This window comes from Nicotiana tabacum, chromosome 12 (genome assembly GCF_000715075.1).
Source record: "Nicotiana tabacum cultivar K326 chromosome 12, ASM71507v2, whole genome shotgun sequence".
NCBI lineage: Eukaryota > Viridiplantae > Streptophyta > Magnoliopsida > Solanales > Solanaceae > Nicotiana > Nicotiana tabacum.
This window is the reverse complement of record NC_134091.1, coordinates 45,586,531-45,612,641: the sequence shown is the minus strand read 5'-3', so window position 1 is coordinate 45,612,641 and position 26,111 is coordinate 45,586,531. Positions and strand designations below refer to the sequence as shown.

At 37.9% G+C, this 26,111-nt stretch overlaps 1 protein-coding gene across 5 annotated transcripts; it reads left to right on the top strand.

Annotated features, from left to right (window-relative positions):
- The first annotated feature begins 15,718 nt into the window (after positions 1-15,718).
- LOC107812328 (WAT1-related protein At1g43650) lies at positions 15,719-25,717 on the top strand. Of its 5 annotated transcripts, XM_075226437.1 has the most exons (10): positions 15,719-15,903; positions 16,200-16,734; positions 22,509-22,544; positions 23,575-23,692; positions 23,813-23,875; positions 23,962-24,075; positions 24,201-24,450; positions 24,545-24,703; positions 25,182-25,345; positions 25,457-25,717. In XM_075226437.1, exons 2-10 carry the CDS (start codon positions 16,260-16,262, stop codon positions 25,611-25,613), a joined length of 1,536 nt encoding a protein of 511 aa, XP_075082538.1. In that variant the 5' UTR covers positions 15,719-15,903; positions 16,200-16,259; the 3' UTR covers positions 25,614-25,717. The 5 variants fall into 5 exon arrangements, with proteins under 5 accessions (XP_075082538.1, XP_075082540.1, XP_075082537.1 ...); XM_075226436.1 differs by lacking the exon at positions 15,719-15,903 and having other exon boundaries at positions 15,933-16,734; XM_016637384.2 differs by lacking the exon at positions 15,719-15,903 and having other exon boundaries at positions 15,935-16,734; positions 25,194-25,345.
- Positions 25,718-26,111: the final 394 nt, after the last annotated feature.

The following is a 26,111-nucleotide window of genomic DNA, read 5'->3' as shown; positions in this document are numbered from 1 at the left end:
TGTTAGAGCCTACAAATCCAGGTGGAATGCACATAAACACTTCTTCAGTTAAATCACCTTGTAGAAAAGCATTGTAAACATTCATTTGGTGGATTGTCCAATGCTTGGCAGCAGCTGAAGCAATTACACTTCTAGTAGTTATGATCTTCACTATTGGTGAGAATGTTTCTTGGTAATCCAATCCTTCCTTCTGGTTGTACCCTTTTGCCACAAATCGTGCCTTGAACATATCAACCTCTCCTGTTGCATTGTACTCAATCTTATACTCCCATTTGCATCCTATGGCTCTCTTCCCTGGGGCAAGGACACTATCTCCCAAGTTTAGTTATCCTCCAATGCTTTTATTTCTGCTTGCATAGCCTTAATCCATCTTTTATCCTTTGCAGACTCATAGTAACTATTGGGTTCTTGTTCATATGAAATATGAGATAAGTAGCTTTGGTATTTGGGAGACAGGTGATCATAGCCTATGACAGCAGCTATGAGATATCTACAATTATTGGTTTGTTCAACTTTGTCAACTCTAACATAATCCTTAAGCTAGATGGGAGGTCTAGAAATCCTACTTGATCTTCTAACATCATCAACAAGTCGTTCATTTGGCTCAGGAGCTGCAACTGATGCAGGAGTTCCAAGAAGGGACTCTGGATACCCCTGGTCTGAGTTAAGCATAGATGCATTCTCTGAAGAAGAGGCACCGAATAAGTCTGAGAATGAGTCTGCAACAGGAGCTAATGCAGGAGGAAGAGAAGCCTCATGATCTATACCATTATGATTAGGAAATGATCTCATATCTAGATCATCTAGAAAAGACTAATCAGTCCCCGCTTCAGGATTCTGAAAAGGGAACGCTTTTTCAAAGAATGTTACATCTCTGCTGATAAAAAATACATTGTGCTCAAGATCAAGTAGCTTGTATCCTTTCTGAAGTGTTGCATATCCCAACAACACACACTTCACAGCTAGAGGCCCAAACTTATCAATTGTAGGCAGTAAAGAAGCAAAACACAAGCATCATATGATCTTTATATGAGATAAGGAAGGTTGTTTGTGATACAATAGCTCAAATAGTGATTTATTGCCAAGAATAGTAGAGGGCACTCTATTGATAAGATATACAGATGTCTCAATACAATCTCCCCAAAATCTAGATGGTACATGGCTTTGGAATCTGATAGCCCTTGTAATTTCTAAAATATATGTGTCTTCTCTCTACTACCACATTCTGTTGGGGTGTGTAAGGACATAAACTTTGATGTAGGATCTCATGCAACTGAAACAGTTCTCTACAATGAGTATTGAAAAATTCACTTATATTATCTGATCTGAACATCTTGACAGACTTGCCAAATTGAGTTTTAATCATTGCAAGGAAGTTTTTAAGTATGAAAACTACATCATATTTCAATCTCAATAGAAATTTTCAAGTCCATCTAGTGTAATCATCCATTAATGTAAGAAAGAGATTTTTTCCAATATAGGTAGCAACCTTATAGGGTTCCCAAACATCCATGTGAATTAGAAAAGGTTCAACACTTCTAGTAGTGGTTAGTGAAAATGGCATTCTAGTTTGCCTTGCCAAATGGCAGATCTCACACCTATGAGCATTATTAAAGTCTATACTATTTCTGAAACATTGTAATTTTCTAAGAACTGGCAGAGATACATGTCCCATTCTCTTGTGCCATATATCTGGATCTCCTTGTTTGACAACTGCAAAAGCTCTGCAAGAATGCAGTTTATTTTGTAACTCCACTGAGGTCATGGTGTACGGCCCATCTACCTCCCTACCAATCTCCTTCACTCTTCCAGACAAGAGGTCCTGAAATACAAAAAATATAGAGAAGAAAGAAGCAAAACAGTTCAGATCTTTTATAACCTTGGAGACATATAACATCCTTAATAGTGTCACCTCCATACAATTGACAATCCCCTATGTGAGTAATTTTAGCAGAATCCCTTGTTGGTAGGTAAACTTGTCATGCATTTTCTGTTTGTGTTCCATGGTGCAACAATTCTTTATTTCCTATCATATGGTTTGTAGCTCCTGTGACTACAATCTACTTAGGAATGCTAATATTATTATAAAGAAATGTAACTTCCATTGCTGCCACAGTGCCACTTGATTCACCAATCGAGCTTTTGTTCAATATCTATAGGGTCTAAGAATATTATTCATTTGTGACCATGTGTGTTGGAACTCTTTTATTTGCTTCCTGTGGGACATTGCTTTCTATCTGTGCTGCATTACCTCTTCTCTTAGGCTTAAAGACAGATGGATAGCCCACTATTTTATAGCAATTATCCTTTGAATGACCTGGTTTGTTACAGAATTCACAGTTCACCAACTTGTAACAGCCTGCCTTTGTATGCCCCTTCTGGTGACAGTACTCACATTTTATGCTGAAGTTCTTCCTTGGCTTGTTCCCTGACTGTGTGGTGAATATAGCAGTAGGCTCAACCTGTCATGTATGTGTGTTGAAATGGTTGCCTGAGATTATCCTCCTGCTTTCATCTTGAACTATCATAGCATAAGCTTGGTAAATGGAAGGAACATTAGGCATCATCAAAATTTGACTTCTAGCTTGCTCAAAACTATCGTTCAACCCCATTAGGAATTGCAATAACCTCTGAAATTCCAGTTGTTCAACATAATCCTTAACAGGAAATGGGGGTGATATAGCATCATATTCAGCCCAAATGTCAGTTAATTTTGTAAAATAAACAGAAACAGACGATATCCCATATGTAGAAGTAAAAATTTCCTTGTGTAAGTAATAGAGCCTCAAAGCATTTACTTAGTCAAATCGTTCCTTAAATTGTGCCCAAACAGTTTGAGCATTCTCTGAGAATAGAACATCAGTAAGGAGGTGTGAATTAACATTACTCATCAACCACGAAGTAACAATGGCATTACAACGATCCCACCGATGAGCTAATTCTGGTCCAAAATCACTTTTCGAGGTAGTACCGCGTACCAAACAAAGTTTATTCTTTCCTGAAAGAGCTACTTTAGTAACTCGACTCCACAATGTATAATTCTCCATCCAGTTAATAACAAACCAATCGACAATGAACCTAGTATATCAGATGGATGTAAGTAGAGTGGGTGATTATGATCTAGAATGAAATTCCCGCTATTCACATGTCCGGTCGATGCTACTGTTGCGGTGGTGCTATTGCCGTAATCGTCAGCAATCGCCATGGAAAATTACAGAAATCTACTCGCAATTACACAACTGAAGTAAAATTAGGGTTCCGACCACAGATCGTCGTTCCCGATTTGAAATAAATTGAAGAAATTGAGGAAAAATTGAAGTTGATTCTCTCGATTTACTTTGACTTTGCAAAAAAATCCCTAGAATCGCTTAGTAATTTGCTCTGATTCCATGTTAAGTTTGTGGAACGAGATAGAATTTAGAAGGAGGAAGCAATTGCATCTAAGAACAGAGAAGAGAAAGCTGAGGAAGAAAATTAATCTGCATTTCTGTTATTGACAGCGGTACAGTAACATGTCCTCTTTATACAAGTCTAACTACTATAACTAACTACTAACTATGGCTAGCTAACTATAGTCTTCTAAACTATGGTTAAGTTATGTTACACCACTAACTACATCACTTATACTACTACACTCAACATGGTCACATTGTCAGTCTCTTAAAGAGACAGTAGATTTTTAGTCTTGTTCCATCATGGACTAAGGAAGAGGCCGCGGGGGAGATAAATTAGATTAGATATATCATATGAGTACCAATTAACTAGGTAATTAAATGTTAGCAAAGTCCAGTAATTATATCATGAATTAATTGAAAGCGGCACCAGAATCTATATATGAAAATTAAGGGATTCAACATCAAATACTTAATAGTGTCTTGCATGGCAGATCCAAGCCACTATTAAGGAAGCTTAAATTTTGATGCCAGATTAAACATTGCTACAGAGAAGCGATTCAAGTTGCAGATGCTTTAGCAAAATGGAGTGTCGGAAGACCAAATCAGATTATTTTTTTTCCTAATTCACTACCTGACCAAGCTAAATTAGGACCATACAGGTTGGATCTCATTCAGATGGGAGAGGAAGAATCTATTTTTGTGAATTCTGATAGATATAGATGCTTCTTCTCTTCTGTATTGTTGGTTCTATTTTGTATTGGGGAGATGCATCTGTCTAGTAAATTTTCTTGTATAGAAAGGCATGTTTTGGAGTTAAGGATGTTTAATATCCTCCTCCTTACTGGCTGTAACTTTTGTGCACTTGTGGAAGGGACACGCCGCCGTACTGCTAAAGTGCAGTTAATTAAGAAAATTATAAGCGGCATTGTATAGTTGAGAAATGGATTGCTAATTTGACTAATTCTTGGAATAGTACTATACTTGTAATGGGAATGAGTGGGATAATGCGTACGTCTTTCTGGATCAGCTGCAGCAAAATCTCATAGTAAGCCTAGATGTATAGTTACTTTACTAACTGGTGATTTTTGGGAGCTTTCTTTCGTGCATTATGGCTTACTGTTCTATATCGGACATAAATCTTATATATGTTCACTTTATGAAAGGCAAGTTAAAGAAGACAAATGATGCTAGAGAAAAAAAAGAAAGAAAGAAGAAGATAAAAGCTTGCATTTTAGATGTTCTGCGCCTAAAGATTGTAAAGTCACGTGGAAAATACATTCTCAAAGTTTCTTCTTATCCTAAAGTTATGAACATATGTTCTTACTTCAGACGAGTGAAATGATTTCATCTTGGAAAGTGCCAATATAATGCAAAGGTTCCACTGCTGTTTCATTGGATATATATTGATAATGCTTCCTTAAAACTGTCCTTTATTTAGTACGTTTTATTTAATGGTTGTCCTTGTCACATTCGCTTTTTATGTACTTGATGGACTAGTTACATGATGTTTGGCATATTTCGATATGTGTTAATGTTACTTTACCCATGTTTTAACCACTTCTTGATGTTATTTAATCTTTAAAACACCCAACATGGTGTAATTATTGGTTTGATGACTAATTAAGTTATGTGTGACGATTTAAGGTGTTCGGAGTGCAAAATATGAAGAAAAGATGGTTTAGCTAGAGGAAGAAGGGTTGGATGCGTCGCATCCAACCTAGGAAAACATCATCATGCATGCAACCTTAGCAGTGAAGTTGGGCCATCGCGTCTGCCATCGCGTGCGAAACTGGGAAGTAGAAGTGAAGCTGGATGCGTCGCGTCCACCATCGCATGCAAGCTGAGAAATAGAGGACAAGGTGGATGCGTCGCATCCACCTTCGCAGGCAAAAATTGAAATGGAGGACAAGGTGGATGCGTCGCATCCACCTTAGCATCAATCCCTGAAGCCGAATTGGACTAGGAATAGGAGAGCTTTGGCCCACGACTTTTGTACGCAATATATAAGCTAAAAACGCCTCTTTTAGGTTATCGAACATATTGGAAAAGAAAAAAAGCCACGACAAAGTTGTGGAGGCCGGAATTCATCAAGTTTCATCTTTCTCCCACCAAACTTAGTAATTTTTATGTTTCTTTGTATGATTTGTTGTTTGGCTACCATGTCTATGTGGAGCTAAACTTCACGTTCTAGGGTTGTGGTTCTTTCATGACTATTGTTATTCGGATATTGATTTTGACTTCTTGATTTATCATATTAGTTTATTTATTCAATCTTGCACTTAATTATTTAATTGCTTGATCACCAATTGAATATTATCTACGAATCTAGAATTGAACTCGAAAGTGGGAATTCTATATTGCATATAGGATTGAGTAGGGCAAGTTCTTGAACTCGGGCATCGGGGAACGGATTCGTGATTAGGATAGACATATACCTAATTACCTTGCTTGGTTGATTTACAGGAATTATAAATGCGTTCTTGTTGATTCTAACTCCATAGACATATAGGCGTTAGGTTAGCTTGAATAGGCGAGTAAGAACTCGACAGATTCTTATGAGCAATATTAACCCTGTCAACCAATAAGCTAGATAAATTAGTCGGTCAATTCAATTGAAGAATACAATAGGATTATTAGATAGCCCATAACCCTAGATCGTTTTCATTACATTGATATCATTAAAATCTGCTCTTTCTCTGTTCAAAGTTTATTATTTATATTTTTCTTATTTAATTAGTTAGAATAAAATATTTTTAGATTTAATTCTTGTTTAGATAATTAAGATAGGCTAATTTAGTTAATAGCTAATCATAAGTCCTCGTGGGTTCGACATCCGACTTTGAGTCACTTTATTACTTGACGACCGCGTATACTTGCGTGAGTGTGTTTGGTCGCAACAAGTTTTTGGCGCCGTTGCCGGGGACTTAGAAATTAGCTACGTGACTAAGTTAAGCTTTTATTAGATATTTGTTTTCAAGTTTTAATTTTCAGTTTGCCTGGTTTGTGTCAACGCAGGGTTTACTCTCGAATGCAGAGGAGTAGAAGTGCAAACAACCTCATTCCTCTTGATCCAGAAATCGAACGAACATTACATAGAGTGAGAAGGGAACACGAAGCTAGAACGAGAATAGAAAGAGATTTGGACATCGCAATCCAACCACAGCCAATAGATATGGCAGGCAATGAAGAGCGTCCGATAATCGAAGCCGCAAGGCCCAATCTTGCGAATATGACTCAGGCTATTGTGAAGCCTGATATCACTGGGCATTTTGAACTCAAACAGTACATGGTACAGCTGATTCAGTCCACAGGACAATATGTGGGTCTATCTCATGAGGACCCGCAGAGGCATATTCAGAACTTCTTGGAAATCACGGACACTTACAATTATCCGAACGTCTCCAAGGACTATGTCAGCCTGACACTATTCCCTTTTTCACTGTTGGGGGAAGCTAAAGAATGGTTGCAAAAGGAGCCCGCGAACTCTATCCACACTTGGGATGATCTAGCAAGGAAATTCCTGATCAAGTTTTTCCCAACTAAGAAGACAAAGTCGTTGAGGAGCCAAATTCTTGGGTTCCAACAACGGGATGGCGAGACACTTCGTCAAGCTTGGGAAAGATACAAGAAACTACTCAGAGACTGCCCGCATCATTGTCAAACTGATGAGGTATTGGGTCACACTTTTGTTGATGGGTTAGATGAAGCATCAAAGATGAATCTTGACTCAGCTTGTGGGGGTAGTTGCATGGCAAGACCGTATAGTGAAATACAACTCCTGCTAAATAATTTCACTGCTAATGACCATAATTGGCAAGGAGAGGGGGATTCACGAAGGGTAATTAAACAGAAGGCCGCCGGTTTGATTGAGCTTGATGACTTTTCCGCCATGAGAGCCGATATAGCAAAATTGGCAAATCAGATGAATAGAATGACAACACAACAAATGCAACATGTACAGCAGATGTCTATTTGTTGCGAACTATGCGGAGACAGTCATATGATTGACATGTGCCCCACGAATCCTGAATCTATATACTATGTGGGACAACAAAACAGAGGTCCTATGAATCAACATGCGCAATATGGGAACACTTACAACCCAAACTGGAGGAATCATCCTAACTTCTCATGGGGCGGGAGTCAACAGAATCAGTATAGGCCTCAAGGGAATTTTACTCAACCTCAGAAGCCACCCCAACAAATGGAAGAAAGTACGAATGACTTGCTGAAAAAGTTGTTACTAGACAATCAACAGCTCAGGACCGATTTCAGAAATCTTGAGAGGCAAATGGGGCAGTTAGCAGCAAACCAAAATACTAGACCTACAGGCTCACTTCCCAGTGATACAGAGAAGAACCCTCAAATTAATGCAGTTACACTTAGAAATGGGAGGGAACTAGAGGAAGCGCCAAGGAAGATAAAAGAAAAACCTATACCTGGGGGGAGTTGACACCTAAGGCAACACAAGAGTCAAAGGAAGATGATGCAAGTTCAGAGCGAATGGAGGTTACAAGGCCACCACCACCTTTCCCCCAAAGATTGCAGAAAAGGAATGACGATCGCATGTTCAACAAATTTCTCTCCATGTTGAGTCAGGTTCAATTAAATATTCCATTAGTGGATGTACTTCGTGAAATTCCAAAGTACGCTAAGTACATAAAAGACATGGTGGCTCATAAGAGGAAATTGACTGAGTTCGAGACGGTTGCACTTACTGAGGAATGCACATCAAGGGTCCAAAACAAGCTTCCCCAAAAGCTTAAGGACCCTGGCAGCTTCACTATTCCAGTACAAATCGGTAATATTAACGTGGGACGTGCTCTGTGTGATTTGGGTGCAAGCATAAATCTGATGCCGTTATCCTTGTTTAAGCAATTAGGTCTGGGAGCTCCGAGACCAACCACCGTGATGTTGCAATTAGCTGATAGGTCCATAGCCTACCCCGAAGGAGTGATTGAAGATGTGCTGCTGCAAATTGGAAAATTCATCTTCCCAGCTGACTTCATTATTCTAGACTTCGAAGCTGATGAACAAGTTCCAATCATATTGGGACGACCTCTCTTGGCTACTGGCGATGCAATAATTAAAGTGAGAGAAGGGAAAATGATTATGAGAGTGGACAACGAGGAGGCAGTCTTCAATGTCTACAAAGCAATCCAACTCCCCCGCCACTATGAGGAGCTCTCTATGATATCTGTGGTGGAGGTGGATGAGAAACTTCTTAACACGAGTGTATATCTAGGCGACTGTTTAGAAAAAGCAATCATGCTGTTTGATAGCTTGGAGATGGATGATGAGGTTGAGGAGATGAAGGGAATCCTAGATACATCATGTGGTTACATGCAAGGAATAATCCCGTTTGAGCCCCTGAATAGGCCAAGTGGCCCCCCACCAAAGCCGTCAATTGAAAAAGCTCCAAATTTGGAACTTAAACCCATACCCCCTCACCTTCAATATGCTTATTTGGGAAGTTCTGACACTTTACCTGTTATTAATTCTGCTCACTTGTCTAAATTACAGGAAGAAAAGCTATTAAGGGTGCTACGTGAGCACAAGCGAGCAATTGGGTGGACAATGTCTGACATTAAAGGCATTAGTCCAGCTTTCTGCATGCACAAAATCCTCATGGAGGACGGACACAAGCCGAGTGTAGAACACCAATGCCGACTAAATCCAATAATGAAAGAAGTGGTAAGGAAAGAAGTGATTAAGTGGATTGATGCAGGTATTGTATTTCCAATCTCTGATAGTAAATGGGTAAGCCCCGTTCAATGTGTGCCGAAGAAAGGGGGGATAACCGTAGTAGTTAATGAAAATAATGACTTAATTCCCACAAGAACTGTAACTGGATGGAGAATTTGCATAGATTACAGAAAACTAAACAATGCCACCCGGAAAGACCACTTTCCCCTGCCTTTTATTGATCAAATGCTTGATAGATTAGCTGGCCAGGAATACTACTGTTTCCTGGACGGTTATTCGGGGTATAATCAGATTGCTATAGCCCCAGAAGACCAAGAGAAAACTACATTTACATGTCCTTATAGCACGTATGCGTTCAAGAGAATGCCCTTCGGTCTTTGTAATGCACCTGCGACTTTTCAAAGGTGTATGATGGCTATTTTCACTGACATGGTTGAAAGATATGTAGAAGTATTCATGGACGATTTTTCTGTGTTTGGATGTTCTTTTGATAGTTGTTTGATGAACCTTGATAAAGTGCTAGCTAGGTGTGAAGAGACGAACTTGGTGCTAAACTGGGAAAAGTGCCATTTCATGGTACGTGAAGGTATAGTTTTGGGGCACAAGGTTTCAAAAGATGGTCTACAGGTGGATAAAGCAAAGGTGGAGACGATCGAAAAATTGCCCCCGCCGACATCCATCAAAGGCATTCGCAGTTTCTTGGGTCATGCAGGTTTTTATCGTCGTTTCATTAAAGATTTTTCGAAAATTTCTTCCCCTTTGTGCAGGCTTCTAGAGAAAGACGTTACCTTCAAGTTTGATAATGCATGTCTGAAAGCATTTGAGGAGCTGAAGGGAAGATTGGTGACTGCACCAATTATCATTGGCCCCGATTGGGCACAACCATTTGAGTTGATGTGCGATGCAAGTGACATAGCAATTGGAGCGGTGTTGGGGCAAAGGAGGGATAAAATCTTTCACTCCATTTATTATGCAAGCAAAACTATGAATCCAGCTCAGATGAATTATACAGTGACTGAAAAGGAGTTGCTTGCAGTGGTGTGGGCGTTTGACAAGTTCAGATCCTATCTAGTGGGAACCAAAGTCATCGTCTACACAGATCATTCAGCTATCAGATACCTATTTGAAAAGAAAGACGCCAAGCCGAGGCTGATTCGTTGGGTCCTCCTCTTGCAAGAATTTGACTTAGAGATCCGAGATCGAAAAGGGACAGAAAATCAAGTGGCCGATCATTTGTCCAGATTAGAGAGCCGGAACCATGTAGCTGAAGGAGGGTCAATTAAAGAAACATTTCCGGATGAGCAAATATTGGCAATCACCTCAGGTGAAGCCCCATGGTATGCAGATTATGTGAATTTTATCGCAAGTGGGGTAACGCCACTAGAATGGACAGCTGACAATAGAAGAAGATTCCTACATGATGTAAGGTTCTACGTGTGGGATGAGCCATTCCTATATAGGCAGTGTGCAGATCAGTTGGTGAGAAGGTGTGTTCCTGAGGAAGAGATGAAGGTTATACTACATGACTGCCATGCGTCACCATATGGAGGTCATCACGGCGGGGATAGAACCGCCCAAAAAGTGCTACAATCAGGTTTTTATTGGCCAAAATTGTTTAAGGATGCACATGCCTTCGTTAAAAATTGTGATAGATGCCAAAGAACTGGAACTATCACGAGGAAGCACGAGATGCCCTTGCAAAATATACTGGCGGTAGAACTTTTTGATGTTTGGGGGATTGATTTTATGGGACCATTCCCATATTCTAACGGACACAGATACATCTTGGTGGCGGTCGACTATGTTTCTAAGTGGGTAGAGGCCATAGCTCTTCCTACTAACGACGCAAAAGTTGTGGTAGGCTTTGTAAAGAAGCACATCTTCACACGTTTCGGGACCCCAAGAGTGTTGATAAGCGACGGGGGAACTCACTTTTGTAACAAACTGCTGAATAATATTCTTGCAAAATACGGAGTCAAGCACAAAGTTTCCACTGCCTATCATCCCCAAACGAGTGGTCAAGTAGAAGTTTCCAACAGAGAGGTCAAGCAGATTTTGGAAAAGACAGTAAGTATGAATAGAAAGGACTGGGCCGGGAAGCTGGATGACGCATTATGGGCATATCGCACTGCGTACAAGACCCCAATAGGCACTTCTCCGTACAGGTTGGTTTATGGGAAGGCCTGCCATCTGCCCGTCGAGCTTGAACACAAAGCATATTGGGCGATTAAAAAGCTAAATATGGAGATGGACTTGGCCGGTGAAAAGAGATTGCTACAACTCAACGAGCTTGATGAGTTTCGATTGCATGCGTATGAAAATGCCAAATTGTATAAAGAGAAGACCAAAAGATGGCATGATAAGCATATCCAACATCATGAGTTTGAACCAGGTCAACAAATTCTACTGTTTAATTCAAGGCTAAAGCTTTTTCCAGGAAAGCTTAAATCTCGATGGTCGGGTCCGTTTGAAGTGGTTAGTGTGAAACCTCATGGTGCGATAGAATTGTGTGATAAGGGGTCCAATACGACATTCTTGGTAAATGGCCAAAGAGTAAAACACTATTGGGGTGGTGACATTGCACGTCACAAGACCACAATGGATTTAGTGGAGGCATGAAGAACATGTTGCGTCGTGCCGCGACGTTAAATCAGGCGCTTCTTGGGAGGCCACCCAAGTTAGTTAGTTTTTTATTTTTTTTTTTATTTTTTTTTTCTCCTTTCTTTTCGTAGGACATAGATTTTATTCAAGAAAACGAGGCGGATGCGTCGCGTCCCTCTCAGCAAAAAAAAATTGACGGGCCAATTGCTCAAGGCAGTGAAGTCTGCCTATCGCGCCCGTATCGCGTCCGAAAATTTTTTGAAGGAAGACAAGGGGATGCGTCGCGTCAAAGCTCGCACGCACAGGTAAGTAATATATATTTTAACACATCTTAAGATAACCTATTCGAACAAAAAACGTTTCTTGCGACGCATCCACTCGTCTCGTTTTGGCGACGCCTACGAACGCAGAACAGAATTCTCTCATCGAAATTGTAACGCAATAAGCTCAAACGCGACAGGTACGCATCATCCTCTTCGTTCTTCCGTTGGCTTCTCTCCTAATTCGTCTCTCCTCCCTCCTTCAATGGTAGCAACAAGTAGGTTTTGCAATTTCAAGATTTTTAGGCTGTCGTTCTTGGTAGTTGTAATGGTTGAGAGATGATAAACTATAATTCCCTTCATCTCGTCCAACTTTGGGAGGGTAGTTGCACTGCTCAACTGATAGAATGAACTAGGCACAATCCTAAGTGTGGGGTGGGGGTGATTTATGTTTGATGTATGGATGAATGTACTAATATATTCACTGGATTAATGGCATAAAATAGCAGTAAATTCATCTATATGGAGTAACTATCAGTTTATCTATTAGTTTATTTATTTAAAAAAAAAAAAGTATCTTTGTAGATAGTAATAATCCCCTGTGGTTTTTCTTTGTGCCTCGGTTCTTTTCCATGGGATGTAGTTTGAACCGGGTAATTTTGTTTTCTTTTTAGAGTAGAGTAGGAATGTAGGGAATAAAAGGAGGAAGAATGATGAACCTAGGTGACCTTGACTTGGTTGATACTGGCATATTTAAGCTTTTACATATGTAATATCTTCCCTTCTCACTCTGAAATTATTGATGATGCCTTGTTAAAACGGATAGCATGTTTTGTTGCAGCCTATTTCTCATTTTCTTGACTTGTGTTCACTTTGCGCTTAATGCTTAATATCTCGTTGCTCCGTGAATACTTGCATTGTTTGAGAGTCGGAATGTAACCGTCCTTAATGAGTCATGTGCCATGTGTGGTGAGGTTTTTGTGTAGTCCATGTAGTGTACTTGTGTCTAGAACTTGCCCGGTATGTGAATTGAAGCGAAATTTTAGGTGATGCTCGGTTTGAAAAATGATTTTAGGCTTTCTTTGATCTTTTTGAGCTTATTGCTTATCACAAATAAAATCTATCCCTAGTTAAACCTTTTGAGCCTGTAGACCTTTTATTTGGTACCCACATTACAAGCCTATACCCTTTTTTATTCTTAATTGACATTGTTTTGATCCTTTTACCTCTTAAAGCACTTTAAGTGTTAGATGAGCGCTAAAAGAAGTAAGAAGGGACTAAGTGTGGGGTGACTTTTGAGTGGAACCAATGAAAGAAAGAAGGGTGCACTTATTTTGTAAAATAATACGCCACTAGCGAAAAAAAAAAAAAAAGAAAGAAAAATATAGAGGAATAAATTGTTGTCTTATTCTTGCTAGTGGGTATGAATTAAAGTAGTGCTTAAAGAAAGAGGAAATATTGTTGGGGTGATATTATTTGTGAAATTGAAGTGGTGTTGAAGAATTTGCGCTTAAGTTATTTGATGATGTGTTAAAGTGCTTAGGAAGTTGAGTCACTATTCCTAAAATATATCCTACCCGTCCCTTAGCCCACATTACAACCATGAAAAAGTCCTAATTGATTTTAGATCGAGCGAGCTTACATTAGTAGAGATTTACATTAAGGGCAAGCCTATGGTACCAACTGCATGCATGCGACTTCTTTTGTGAGAGTGAGCGATTTTCTTTGTGAGCATGAATGTGTGGATTGATTTTACTCTCTCTGCTTTTGTTGTGAGGGCACATGGTTTCACGAGGGATAGGTAACGTTATTAGACTTCTCTATGATGTTGGTTGTTCAAGCCATGAGTGCATTGTGACATTGAGTCGGTTTTTGAGGTTAGGATTGTTGTGAGCATGTTGTCTTTGTTCGAATATGTTTAAAGAAGGGCATAAGAAAAGGGAAGTGTGTTGATGCATAGTCTAGAGCCTAATTGTAGCAAATAACCACGGTCATAGGTGCAGTGTGCTTTGAACGATAAGAGTTTAATTTTGTTTCGTCTACTATATGATGGTTTGTTCGAGGACGAACAAAGGTTTAAGTGTGGGGTAGTGATGTTTGGCATATTTCGATATGTGTTAATATTACTTTACCCATGTTTTAACCACTTCTTGATGTTATTTAATCTTTAAAACACCCAACATGGTGTAATTATTGGTTTGATGACTAATTAAGTTATGTGTGACGATTTAAGGTGTTCGGAGTGCAAAATATGAAGAAAAGGTGGTTTAGCTAGAGGAAGAAGGGTTGGATGCGTCGCATCCAACCTAGGAAAACATCATCATGCATGCAACCTTAGCAGTGAAGTTGGGCCATCGCGTCTGCCATCGCGTGCGAAACTGGGAAGTAGAAGTGAAGCTGGATGCGTCGCGTCCACCATCGCATGCAAGCTGAGAAATAGAGGACAAGGTGGATGCGTCGCATCCACCTTAGCATCAATCCCTGAAGCCGAATTGGACTAGGAATAGGAGAGCTTTGGCCCACGACTTTTGTACGCAATATATAAGCTAAAAACGCCTCTTTTAGGTTATCTAACATATTGGGAAAAGAAAAAAAGCCACGACAAAGTTGTGGAGGCCGGAATTCATCAAGTTTCATCTTTCTCCCACCAAACTTAGTAATTTTTATGTTTCTTTGTATGATTTGTTGTTTGGCTACCATGTCTATGTGGAGCTAAACTTCACGTTCTAGGGTTGTGGTTCTTTCATGACTATTGTTATTCGGATATTGATTTTGACTTCTTGATTTATCATATTAGTTTATTTATTCAATCTTGCACTTAATTATTTAATTGCTTGATCACCAATTGAATATTATCTACGAATCTAGAATTGAACTCGAAAGTGGGAATTCTATATTGCATATAGGATTGAGTAGGGTAAGTTCTTGAACTCGGGCATCGGGGAACAGATTCGTGGTTAGGATAGACATATACCTAATTACCTTGCTTGGTTGATTTACAGAAATTATAAATGCGTTCTTGTTGATTCTAACTCCATAGACATATAGGCGTTAGGTTAGCTTGAATAGGCGAGTAAGAACTCGACAGATTCTTATGAGCAATATTAACCCTGTCAACCAATAAGCTAGATAAATTAGTCGGTCAATTCAATTGAAGAATACAATAGGATTGTTAGATAGCCCATAACCCTAGATCGTTTTCATTACATTGATATCATTAAAATCTGCTCTTTCTCTGTTCAAAGTTTATTATTTATATTTTTCTTATTTAATTAGTTAGAATAAAATATTTTTAGATTTAATTCTTGTTTAGATAATGAAGATAAGAGTTTTTAGGGGCCAAATATCTTCTATCAGCTTGGATTTCCAGTCTCAATCCCGGATAAAAAAAAAAAGAACGGTTATTGCAGTAGATTGATAACCAACATAAAATGAGTCAATTTAAATAAAAATCTCAAATATGACAACACTATTAGTCTTCAATATATGTGTCATTGACATAAAGATAAAGTGTTGGTCTACATATACACGATTGTCAAGCTGATGCTTTCAAGGTGATTAAACGCATGAAAATGGAGCACATCGAACAGTGCTGAATTTTCAGAAAAAAATGAACCAAATCAGACATGCATCAACCAAATCAAACAGTACTATGTATGTCGTGTTGGTAATATGTAATGTGATATGACTATTATGTTGGAAACTGTTTCCGCAATATAAGATGGTACAAAACATTTGAGCACGTGTTGCGACTCGAACTAAAAAAAGAAATGGCATGCATGCTTATTCTGCAGGCTCTCAAGGTGGATCAAATGGTTTTGAGCCACAGAATGTGCATAACCCTGGCATAAGCTTCATCATTAACGGTGGCGGAGCTAGAGGAGCGGAAGGGGCTCGTCCGTATCCTATTCGTTGAAAAACCATAATGTATATTATACAAGGTCATTTTTCTTTTTATCTTTATATAGTAGATGATGAAATCTCTTGGTGAAAAATCTGCATTCGCCACTGATGACAGATACTCACACCCTCACTAATCTGATAAAAAAAATGCTCAAATCTTATTTTGGCTTATATGATATTACACTCGGACCCCCTCAACATGACTGCAAATGAGAGAAATCCCATTAAGTAATGACTAACAAAAGTTAATTTCCCTTTCCCTCTTGTGTACCTTGCTCCAATAGGACTAACCTAGAATTCAAACAAAATTATTTGCTCCTTGTGATTTGTGCAGTTTTGAAAATTAAAGAGGAATATCAAATGAAGAAGTTAAATAGCAGGTTATGCCATTATCATGAGAAAGATGAATGAGAAAATCATCACTCTGTTTTCAAAAGGCGTTTTCTGCGATGTGTTTTTTCTCTCAGCGCATGTTAGCTTAATGTGCGCATCCATGGGGAAGAGGGCACGAATTCCATCTCAAAAAGCACTAGTGGCGCAAGCGTCGTCATCATTGGTAACTACAAATCAAGGAAGAAAAGGAAATCAAAACAAATTTGATGTGGTAGTGAACCAGTCGCCGAGGGGTAAGGAAAACACACAATTGGAGGAACAATTGACGGAAGAAGAGACCGAATCACATGTAAAAATGCAAGAAGAATGGGTTAAAATGGTTCAATCGCCAACGAGCAGTCGCAAATTGTCTTGGGCAGAGGTAGTGGAGGCAGCAGAAGAGACAGTGGCGAAAAGGCCAATTTGGGATAACTTCGATATCGGGAAAATCTCGAATGCCGGTTTCAAATTGGGATACATCGCTCCTGAAACTCATGGTAAGTCTTTTGTTTGTGCAATTAACGTTGAAGATATAAGTTCAGAGTTAGATTACTAGAAGTCGGCAGTAGTTTGCTATGTCATTGGGGCACACATCCCCCCCCCCCTTTGCTGTGCTAAGTGGATACATACCAGAGGTTATGGGCAAAGCATGGAATCAACAAGATTTCTATGCTGAAGAATGGAATTGTATTAATTTGATTTGATTCAAAGGAGGGAAAAAATGAAGCGATACAAGAGGGAATTTATCATTTCGACAACAAACCATTTATAGTTAAATATGGAATCCGGATATGGAATTTACAAGAAGAGAACTACTTACAGTTCCTATATGGATCAAGCTACCCAGCCTCGAATTCAAATATTGGAGTCCTAAAGGCTTAAGAAAAATAGGCAGTCTAATTGGGAAACCACTTTTTGTGGATCATAATACTGAGAAAAAAAATGGGGCTCAATTTTGCTAGGTTTTTTATAGAGGTAGAAATGGATGCTAAGCTTCCTAATGTGATAATATTTAGGAATGAGAAGGGAGTACTATTAGAACAAAAGATCCAATATGATTGAAAACCCACATTATGCAATTTCTGTCGTAGGTATGGGAACTCCAAAGAGGAATGTAGGAAAAAGAAGGTTACCAAACCTGGATCGCCCAAAACAAGGAGAGCAGGTGAGGAAGGAGAAACAAAAGGTGGATATTGAAGAAGCAGGGAATCGGGAGAAGATACAATATGTTAAAGTAGTAGCCATGACTAAGAGAGGAATGACACATGCTGAATCATCTACCAACTTAGTGAAGACTCAAATGTACAGAGTAGGCGACCAGTTGATCGGAACACAGGGTGGATTACTCCAGTGAATGTAAGAAAGCAGCGGTTCAGACAAAACCAACAAATGATCAATCAAAAATCCTTCCAAGTTCTTGACAAAGAAAGGAATAATACTCTGATTCAATCAACTCAGTTGGAAATGAGGAAGGACATATTATTCCTCTCTCGGGAAATGGTTAATCTTTTAAGTTGGAATATAAGGGGCCTCAATAGCCCTAATAAGCAGAAGGAGATCAGACTCCTTTGCAATGAACAAGAAGCAAGACTGGTTGGTTTATTAGAAACGAAGGTCAAAGTTAATAAGATTGAGGGTCTAGCAAATAAATTGTTTGGATGTTGGCAATATGTCACAAACCTAGAACATCATTACAATAGTAGAATTTGGATTACTTGGAGGCAAGACTCTTAGCATGTAACTCTTGTTACTAGTTCAGCACAAGAAATTACTTGCAAAGTGAGGTATACTCCTATGCAGATGACATTTATGCTGACCTTTGTGTATTTTTTAACCAAAGGGCAGAAAGGAGGGAATTGTGGAGCTATTTGGAGAATCAGAGTATATGGTGTAATATCCCTTGATTGGTCCTAGGTGATTTCAACTCAGTGTTGCACCAGGAGGATAAAATTGGAGGGAATCCTACAACTTTAGCTGAGCTGCTGGACTTTCACACTTGTGTGAAATTACGTGGATTGCTAGAACTGCCAACTCATGGTAGTCGATATTCATGAAATGACAAATAAGGAGATCAAATGGTGTTTTCAAAATAGACTAGGCTTTTGTTAATAATGAGTGGCTATTTAACATACCTGTTTATGTAGCCACATTTCTTCCTGAAAGTATAAGTGACCACTGCTCAATTAAGGTTGCTATGTTGAATATTCCTCCTAGAGTAAAGAAACCATTTCAATTTTATAATGTTTGGTCGAAGCATCCTCAATTTGCTGATAAAGTAAAAAAGGTGTGGCAAGTCTAAGTAGATGGATGTAAAATGCTGCAGATGGTAAAAAAACTTAAGTTACTAATAAAGAAGCTGAAAGAACTGAATGGTCAACATTTCAGAAACATTCTAATAGAGGCAAGTGAAGGTAGGGAATTTCTAGTTCTCGCTCAAAGATCTTTGCAAGCCAACCCTTTGGATCCAGTGCTTCAGCAAGATGAAAAAGTGAAGTATCAGAAGTACAGGCAATCATCTTATCTGGATAAGTTGTTCCTACAACAAAGAAGTAAGGCAACATGGATCAAACTAGGTGATGACAATACAAAATATTTTTTCTCAGTTATAAAATATAGGAAGATGCAACAAGCTATTACTCAACTACAATTTAAGAATAATAGGTTGCAAACAGAACCTAATGCTATAGCTGGAATACTGGTGGAGTACTATGAAAAACTATTGGGGAGGAAGGAAACATCAAGAACAAAAGCTTATGCAGGATTGCTGAAGAATTATCCAACACTGAGCATAGAACAACATTGAGTTAGTGTAGCATTTCACAGAGAGGGATGTTTAGGAATCTATGTTTGGAATAGATAGTAATAAGAGTCCTGGTAAGGATGGATATGAAAGTGGATTTTATAAAGCTGCATGGGCAATAATAGGTAAAGACATAACTGAAAAGTGTTAGAGTTTTATAACAATGGGAAATTGTTGAATCAAGTAAATTCCACCATGGTTTCCTTGATTCCAAAAGTCAAAGTTACAGAAAATGCTAGCCAGTATAGACCCATTTGTTGTTGCAGTGTATTGTACAAATATATTTCCAAGATGCTTTGTACTAGATTAGAGAAGGCAATCACTCATATAGTATTTGATAACCAATCAGGATTTATTGCAGAGAAGCCATTGGTTCACAATGTACTTATTTTTCATAATTTGTTAAGGCATTAGAATAGGAATACATCTATGTATGTATGATGAATATTTATTTGAGAAAGGCATATGACATGGATAGTTGGGACTTTATTGAAGAGGCATTAGAAGGGTATGGATTCCCAGCAAGTTTTACTCAAAGAGTTATAACATGTATCACATCCACTAGATTCTATCTGAAGGTAAATGGAATAGGATATGTGTACTTTGCTAGGAAGAGGGGTCTAAGGCAAGGAGATCCAATTTCCCCTTTATTGTTTGTCCTTGTTATGGAGTACCTATCAAGAGTATTAAGAAAAATATGTGAGTTTCCAATTTTCAAACTGCATCCCATGTGTAAAGCACTGAAACTTACACATCTTATATTTGCAGATGATTTAATGATATTTTGTAAAGGTAGCAATATTGCTTCAGTAACTAGAGTAATGGAAGCTTTAAATCATTTTAGCAAGGTGACTGGTTTTGTGGCAAATTTTGACAAATCAAGCATCTTCCTAGTAGGAGTGCATGAATCTGTAGGGGAGGAACTGTTAGGCATGACAGGTTTTACTGTATGTACCTTTCCCATTAGATACTTGGGACTACCATTATCCTCAAATAAGTGGAGCAGGGTGGAATGTCATCAACTAGTGGATAAAATAAATAGCATAATCACTAAAATTTATGCAAGGTAATTTTTCTATGCTGGAAGGTTACAAATAATTAATGATGTTTTGTTTTCAATCTACGACTTCTGGGGAGCTGTCTTCATTTTGCCACAGAGCATCTTGAAAGAGGTGGATAAAAAGTGCAGATAGTATCTTTGGGGTGGGTCTGAGGAAAAAAAAAGATTGCTTTGGTCGCTTGGGAATATGTGTGTGTTCCAAAGAAATTTGGAGGTTTAAACATCAAAGATAGTAAAACCTAGAACGTTGCCTCAGTGGGGAAATTAATCTGGAAACTGGCTACTAAGAAGGACTTGTTATGAGTTAAATGGATACATGGATTTTATATGAAAACAAATTACTTACATATGGACTCATATACTACCAGTGGACTGTATTTGATACTAGAAGAAACTTAATGAAATCAAGAACAAGATAGTCGATTGATATTTGAATGGCATTTATAGGCTGAATTCAACAAGCAAATATTCAGTGAGCAAGAGTTACCTAGCCATGAAGAATAACATGCCTAAGGTTCCAGAAGCTGACTTGATCTGGAGTTCAGTGCTGCAACCTAAACACAGAGTCATTGTTTGGTTGGCAGCTCAAGATAAACTACTTATAAGAGAAAGATTGGTAAGGCTGCATATACCAATGGAGGACACTAGTTGCTGCCTATGTGAAGATGTACATATGGAGACACAACAACACATATTCTCTAAATGTAGCTGGATAGAAGTGATCAGGGAAAGCTTAGCAAACTGGATTGGAGTAACTATCAGGAAGCTAGGAGTCATGCGTAGTCTGTAATGGATCAAAACCAGACACTGGAAACACTTCAAAAAGGAAGTGATCACTGCAATTTGGAGAGCTGCAATCTATCATACATGGACTGCTAGAAACTAAAAGCTCTTTGGAGTAACAAATGTAAATAAGAATTTTGTAATTGCATAGATAAAAAGAGGGATCACAGAGAGAGAGTAGATTTTCTAAGAGGATCAAAGAGAGCCCATAGATGTAGTTTACTGATAAGGAGATTATGTAATCGTTTTGTTAGGGGCTTAGCAACCAAATTGGTTTCTTAGGTGCTCTATAGGTGTATTGTTTTGTATTTATTAATGGTAATTTTTACAGTTATTACCAAAAAGAAATATCTTCACTCTCCTCCGTCTCAGAGATGTTCGACAAGGTTGCTAATTAGGCAAGCCACCTCCAAGATGTTCTTTGTATGAAGCATAAGAGTGAGTTGCTCTAGTGGTAAGCAGCCTCCACTTCCAATCAAGATATTGTGAATTCGAGTCACTACAAGATCAAGGTGGGGAGTTCTTGGAGGGAGGGAATCGAGGGTCTATCGGAAACAGCCTTTCTACCTCTAGGTAGGAGTAAGGTCTGCGTACACACTACCCTCCCCAGACCCCACTAGTAGGATTATACTGGGTTGTTGTTATTATTGTTGTTGTTGTTGTTGTATGAAGCCTAAGAAAAGATAAGGGGGAGATACGATGAAGAGTTGAGGGATGATCGAGTCATCACAAAAATTTCTATAATTGATCAAGAGTCGAGATTTAATTATGTTATTTTTGCTATTTAAGAGTCTAAAGACACAAAAAATATCAAGAGCTTATATATGAGGTAGATTTAACTTGCCAATATTGTAGATGGGGTGACCCTGAAATCTTAGGGCATTGAAGTGAAAAAACAAAACCATTATTGCAATATTAATTCTTGTAAAAATAAACTTTATGTAATTGATAGTGCATAACTGCATATATATTATTATTCTGGACCAAGACTATTTAATTGATCTTTCTGCAAATTGGAAGAAAGAAACTTGGAATGACTATTAAGGTCTGCGTACACACTACCCTCCCCAGGCCCCTTTAATAGGATTATACTGGGTTGTTGTTGTTATTGTATAAAACCTACGAAAAGATAAGGGGGGGGGGGGGAATGAGATACGATGAAGAGTTGAGGGATGATCGGGTCATCACAAAAAATTTTGTAATTGATCAAGAGTCGAGATTTAATTATGTTATTTTTGCTATTTAAGAGTCTAAAGACACAAAAAATATCAAGAGCTTATAGATGAGGTATATTTAACTTGTCAATATTGTAGATGGAGTGACCCTGAAATCTTACGGCATTGAAGTGAAAAAACAAAACCATTATTACAATATTAATTCTTGTAAAAACAAACTTTATATAATTGATAGTGCATAACTGCATATATATTATTATTCTGGACCAAGACTATTTAATTGATCTTTCTGCAAATTGGAAGAAACAAACTTGGAATGACTATTTTAGTTGTTAACTATACCTTTCTTTGAGATTTACATAAAAAAGCATTCTTTAATTTTCTCGTGAAATGTTTATTATTTGTTGATAAATCTAAAGCTTGTGCCTTTGTTTTTTTCGGATTGGATCTCAGTGCTCCACCAACGAGTTGTACCTCTCCAACCTTATAGTAAGTATCACAGCCCAAGCCCATATTACGTATTTTTCGCTTTGGCCCAATAGACCTCATTGATTTGTCCCTTGGGCTACACTATCGAGCCAAAAAGCGTGCGTGTCATGTAAACTTGTGTTATGCGTTATAAAGCTCTTTACTTTCATCTCCCATTTCGATGTAGGATTCGCCTAGCCCTTCTTCCAGAAATTTGCCAGCCTAGAAGCTTGTCAGTCATTCTCTTTGATCCGTCGTCATCGGCTCACCCTCCGTTATGGGTGTCACAGTAAGAGTGCCTATTACCAGTTAAGTACTAGCAAAATAGAGAAGAATATCTAGTCTTTGAGATAACAATTCGAAGGAGCACTCTCAAAGTGATTTGGATAGTCAAGCTCGTAATTCTTGCTTATAGGACTAAACCTTTCAAACCATAGGATATTGGCTAAATTTAATTTTTCAATAGAGTGTTCTGCTTTATGAGACCAATGCGGGGAGACATTTCTGCTAGTACAAATCCATTCAACTTACTTTCCATGCCTAAATATGTCAATAATGTAACAAAAACTTAAGTGTCAAACGTGGCTCTTGCAACACTTTAACGACAATCTAAAATATGGTAACTTCATCCTTCTGGCTACTGTATAACACAGAATGATAGAAAAAGATTTTCTCAACTGAAAAAAAAATTACAGCTAACAAGTTTAGCAGAACAATCAATCACAGAACTTATCATTAAAAGCTGGTTTTAGTCTGCATATATACAAAGTTAACATATCTCAATTGACTTACTCAGAGACATTAGCTTTTTGAATAGTCAGTTAGTCATCAGAAGGGCTAAAATGAACCTTGACCCCACTTAACTGATCAACAGCACAACATAAATGAACGTTTTGGTTACAAGTTTCTCTATAAATTGAAGAGTCTGCAATGCATTGATGTCCAAGAAACCAAATAGACCTGAAAATGAAGCATTTACTAGGTTGTGCTATTTCAATAGAAAAGCATAAAGCTAATATAGCCATGCTCCTCACACAAATGATTTTCGCAGGCATGGCTTTGTTTTCTAAAGCTGCAATATCTGAAGGGATGAATCCTTATGTATTTGTTACTTATCGTCAAGCATTTGCTGTCCTCGCGTTGGCGCCACTCGCTGCCTTCTTCGAGAGGTTAATTTGTCCCACAATTTGTTTTAATTTATCTATCTCTTACTAGGTCCATTTCATATTTGAGAACTTAATTATTGAGTTATAAAACCTATTATATGTTCATCTTTTTCAATTAAATAGAAAGACTGCGGTTCCTTTATCCTACAACATCCTGTTCAAGATCTTACTGATGTCATTTCTTAGGTAAGTTCACTGTTAAATATTCAATTTCTTGAACTATTGTTTGTAAATTTCTTAGCCTCACTGGATTAATTTTGTGACATTTTCAGCACTCTAAGTTTGAATCTCTACTACTTCTCCATACACTATACAACAGCAACCTTTGCTGCAGCCACCACTAACATAATTCCATCCATAACTTTTGTTATGGCAATTATCCTAAGGTAGGCACACTTCAAAACTACCTAAGCAGCCTTAATTATATCGAGGATAAAAGGAACCATATGTAGCTAATATTCTCTGTTTTTGTCTTCGATCTTTTTCTCTTTGTTTTGAATCAAACATATAGGGTGGAGACTCTATCAATAAAGCAGTCACATGGAATGGCAAAAGTATTGGGTTCTTCAATTTGTGTTTCAGGAGCTTTGGTGTTTGCCTTAGTTAAAGGACCACATTTAAACTTCATGAATTGGTCTATGGGGAACACAAAGGGAACTCATAGCTCAAATTTTCATTATACTTTGAAGGAAGAATGGATAAAAGGTTCACTAGTCATGCTTTTAGCTAACATAACATGGTCTCTGTGGCTCATTTTACATGTAATTCTTCAGCCACATCCTTGTGTTTAAATTGAAAAATTTGGAAAAAAGAATTACAATATGTTGATTAATTGACACATATTGCTTCTCTTAGGTCCCTATTATAAAACAATATTCGGCAAAGCTACGTCTTGCCACCCTATACTGCTTGTTTAGCTGCATACAATCATCAGTTTGGGCAATGGCAATGGAAAGGAACATATCAGCATGGAAGCTCAAGTGGGACATCAATCTTTTTTCTGTGGCTTACTGTGTATGTTTTCTAATATACATACAACCTCCTGTTAGGATTGAGACTGTTTTTATGAGTTATTTCTATAAAACAACGATTAGAACAACGATTTTTACACTATCAAGTCATCTAAAGATAAATACATGTAACCGTTCAAACATGAAAAATAAGGAAAGCAATATGCTCCAACGAGTTAAAACCGTCTTACTAGTGCAAAAATTTCTTACTTTGTTTGTATACAAGTTAAATCACTTTTTTATTGGTATCCGCAAAAAGAAATTAGTAATTTTTTTTTAATTATACAGAGGGGGAAATGGGGGAGGGGAATTAGAAGGTGGAGAATCATATCCTCACCAACAATGTGAAAGTTCAGGTAACCAACCAACTAAGCTACTAAGAGTACTCTCATCCACAAACAATTGAAATCCTTGTTTATGGTTTTTATTTTATATTGTTTAAGTTTAGTTTTTTGCTTTGTAGTTAATAATTCATTCAGCAGAAAACATTGCAGGGTGTGATTGTTACAGGGATAACATACTGGTTACAGCTTTGGGCAGTAGAGAAGAAAGGACCAGTATTCACAGCCATGTTCACTCCATTATCACTTATCATAACTGCTATAGTGTCAGCATTTTTGTGGAAGGAAACACTTTATATGGGAAGGTCCATAATCATATATTATCCTTCTAATTTCAACTTAAATTAATCAACCCTTTAATTTCCTCAGTATAATTAAACTTCAAAAGCTCAATTTTCTGTACTTTGTTTTGGCAGTGTTTGTGGAGGAATATTGCTAGTTGGTGGACTCTACTTGGTCCTATGGGGAAAGAATAGAGAAGCAGAGAGGAAAGTAAATAAGGATCAAATACTGGAAACCAAGGAAGGAACCACAGTGGAATGCATTACATTGCATTCTACATCAGTAATTTGATAGGACAGTATTAGGTTTTTACACTTATTTTCCTAAAAGCATGTCAGCTAACAAGCATGGACTGTCCAATATTACCTAGCAAATAGATTTGGTTCTTATACAAAGTTTCAGTGATCTCCAATCTCCAGTCTCATCATGATCAACTTAAAAGAAAAATCATAAAACTGAAGTCTTACAAATCTTACTTCGATCATAGACGCCACTTCGCCGTCTATAAATTCTAGTAGAATTTAACTTATATAGACACTGACAGCGTCAATGGATCATTCATATACTATTAGGTCAATAAAAAGGAACTAGTATAAGTTGTAAGTAATTGTCTATTGAAATTGTTGGGCTCCACTTTGTTGGGAAATAATAAGCACAAGCAATGTGCACGACGAGATAGAAGCGGAATAATATTCTAAGTCAAACTTTTCCAATTTATTTGAACCAAGAGAATACAAACAAATTCAAACACAAACATATATGGGCAGCAATTATATCAACCACCACAAA

Excerpts from the sequence above, each read along its gene's own strand:
- LOC107812328 (XM_075226437.1), top strand. The coding sequence starts at position 16,260 with ATGAGAAAGATGAATGAGAAAATCATCACTCTGTTTTCAAAAGGCGTT. Across the intron at positions 16,735-22,508 it reads CATCGCTCCTGAAACTCATG|TGCTCCACCAACGAGTTGTA; the intron begins GTAAGTCTTTTG and ends ATTGGATCTCAG. Across the intron at positions 25,346-25,456 it reads GAAACACTTTATATGGGAAG|TGTTTGTGGAGGAATATTGC; the intron begins GTCCATAATCAT and ends TTGTTTTGGCAG.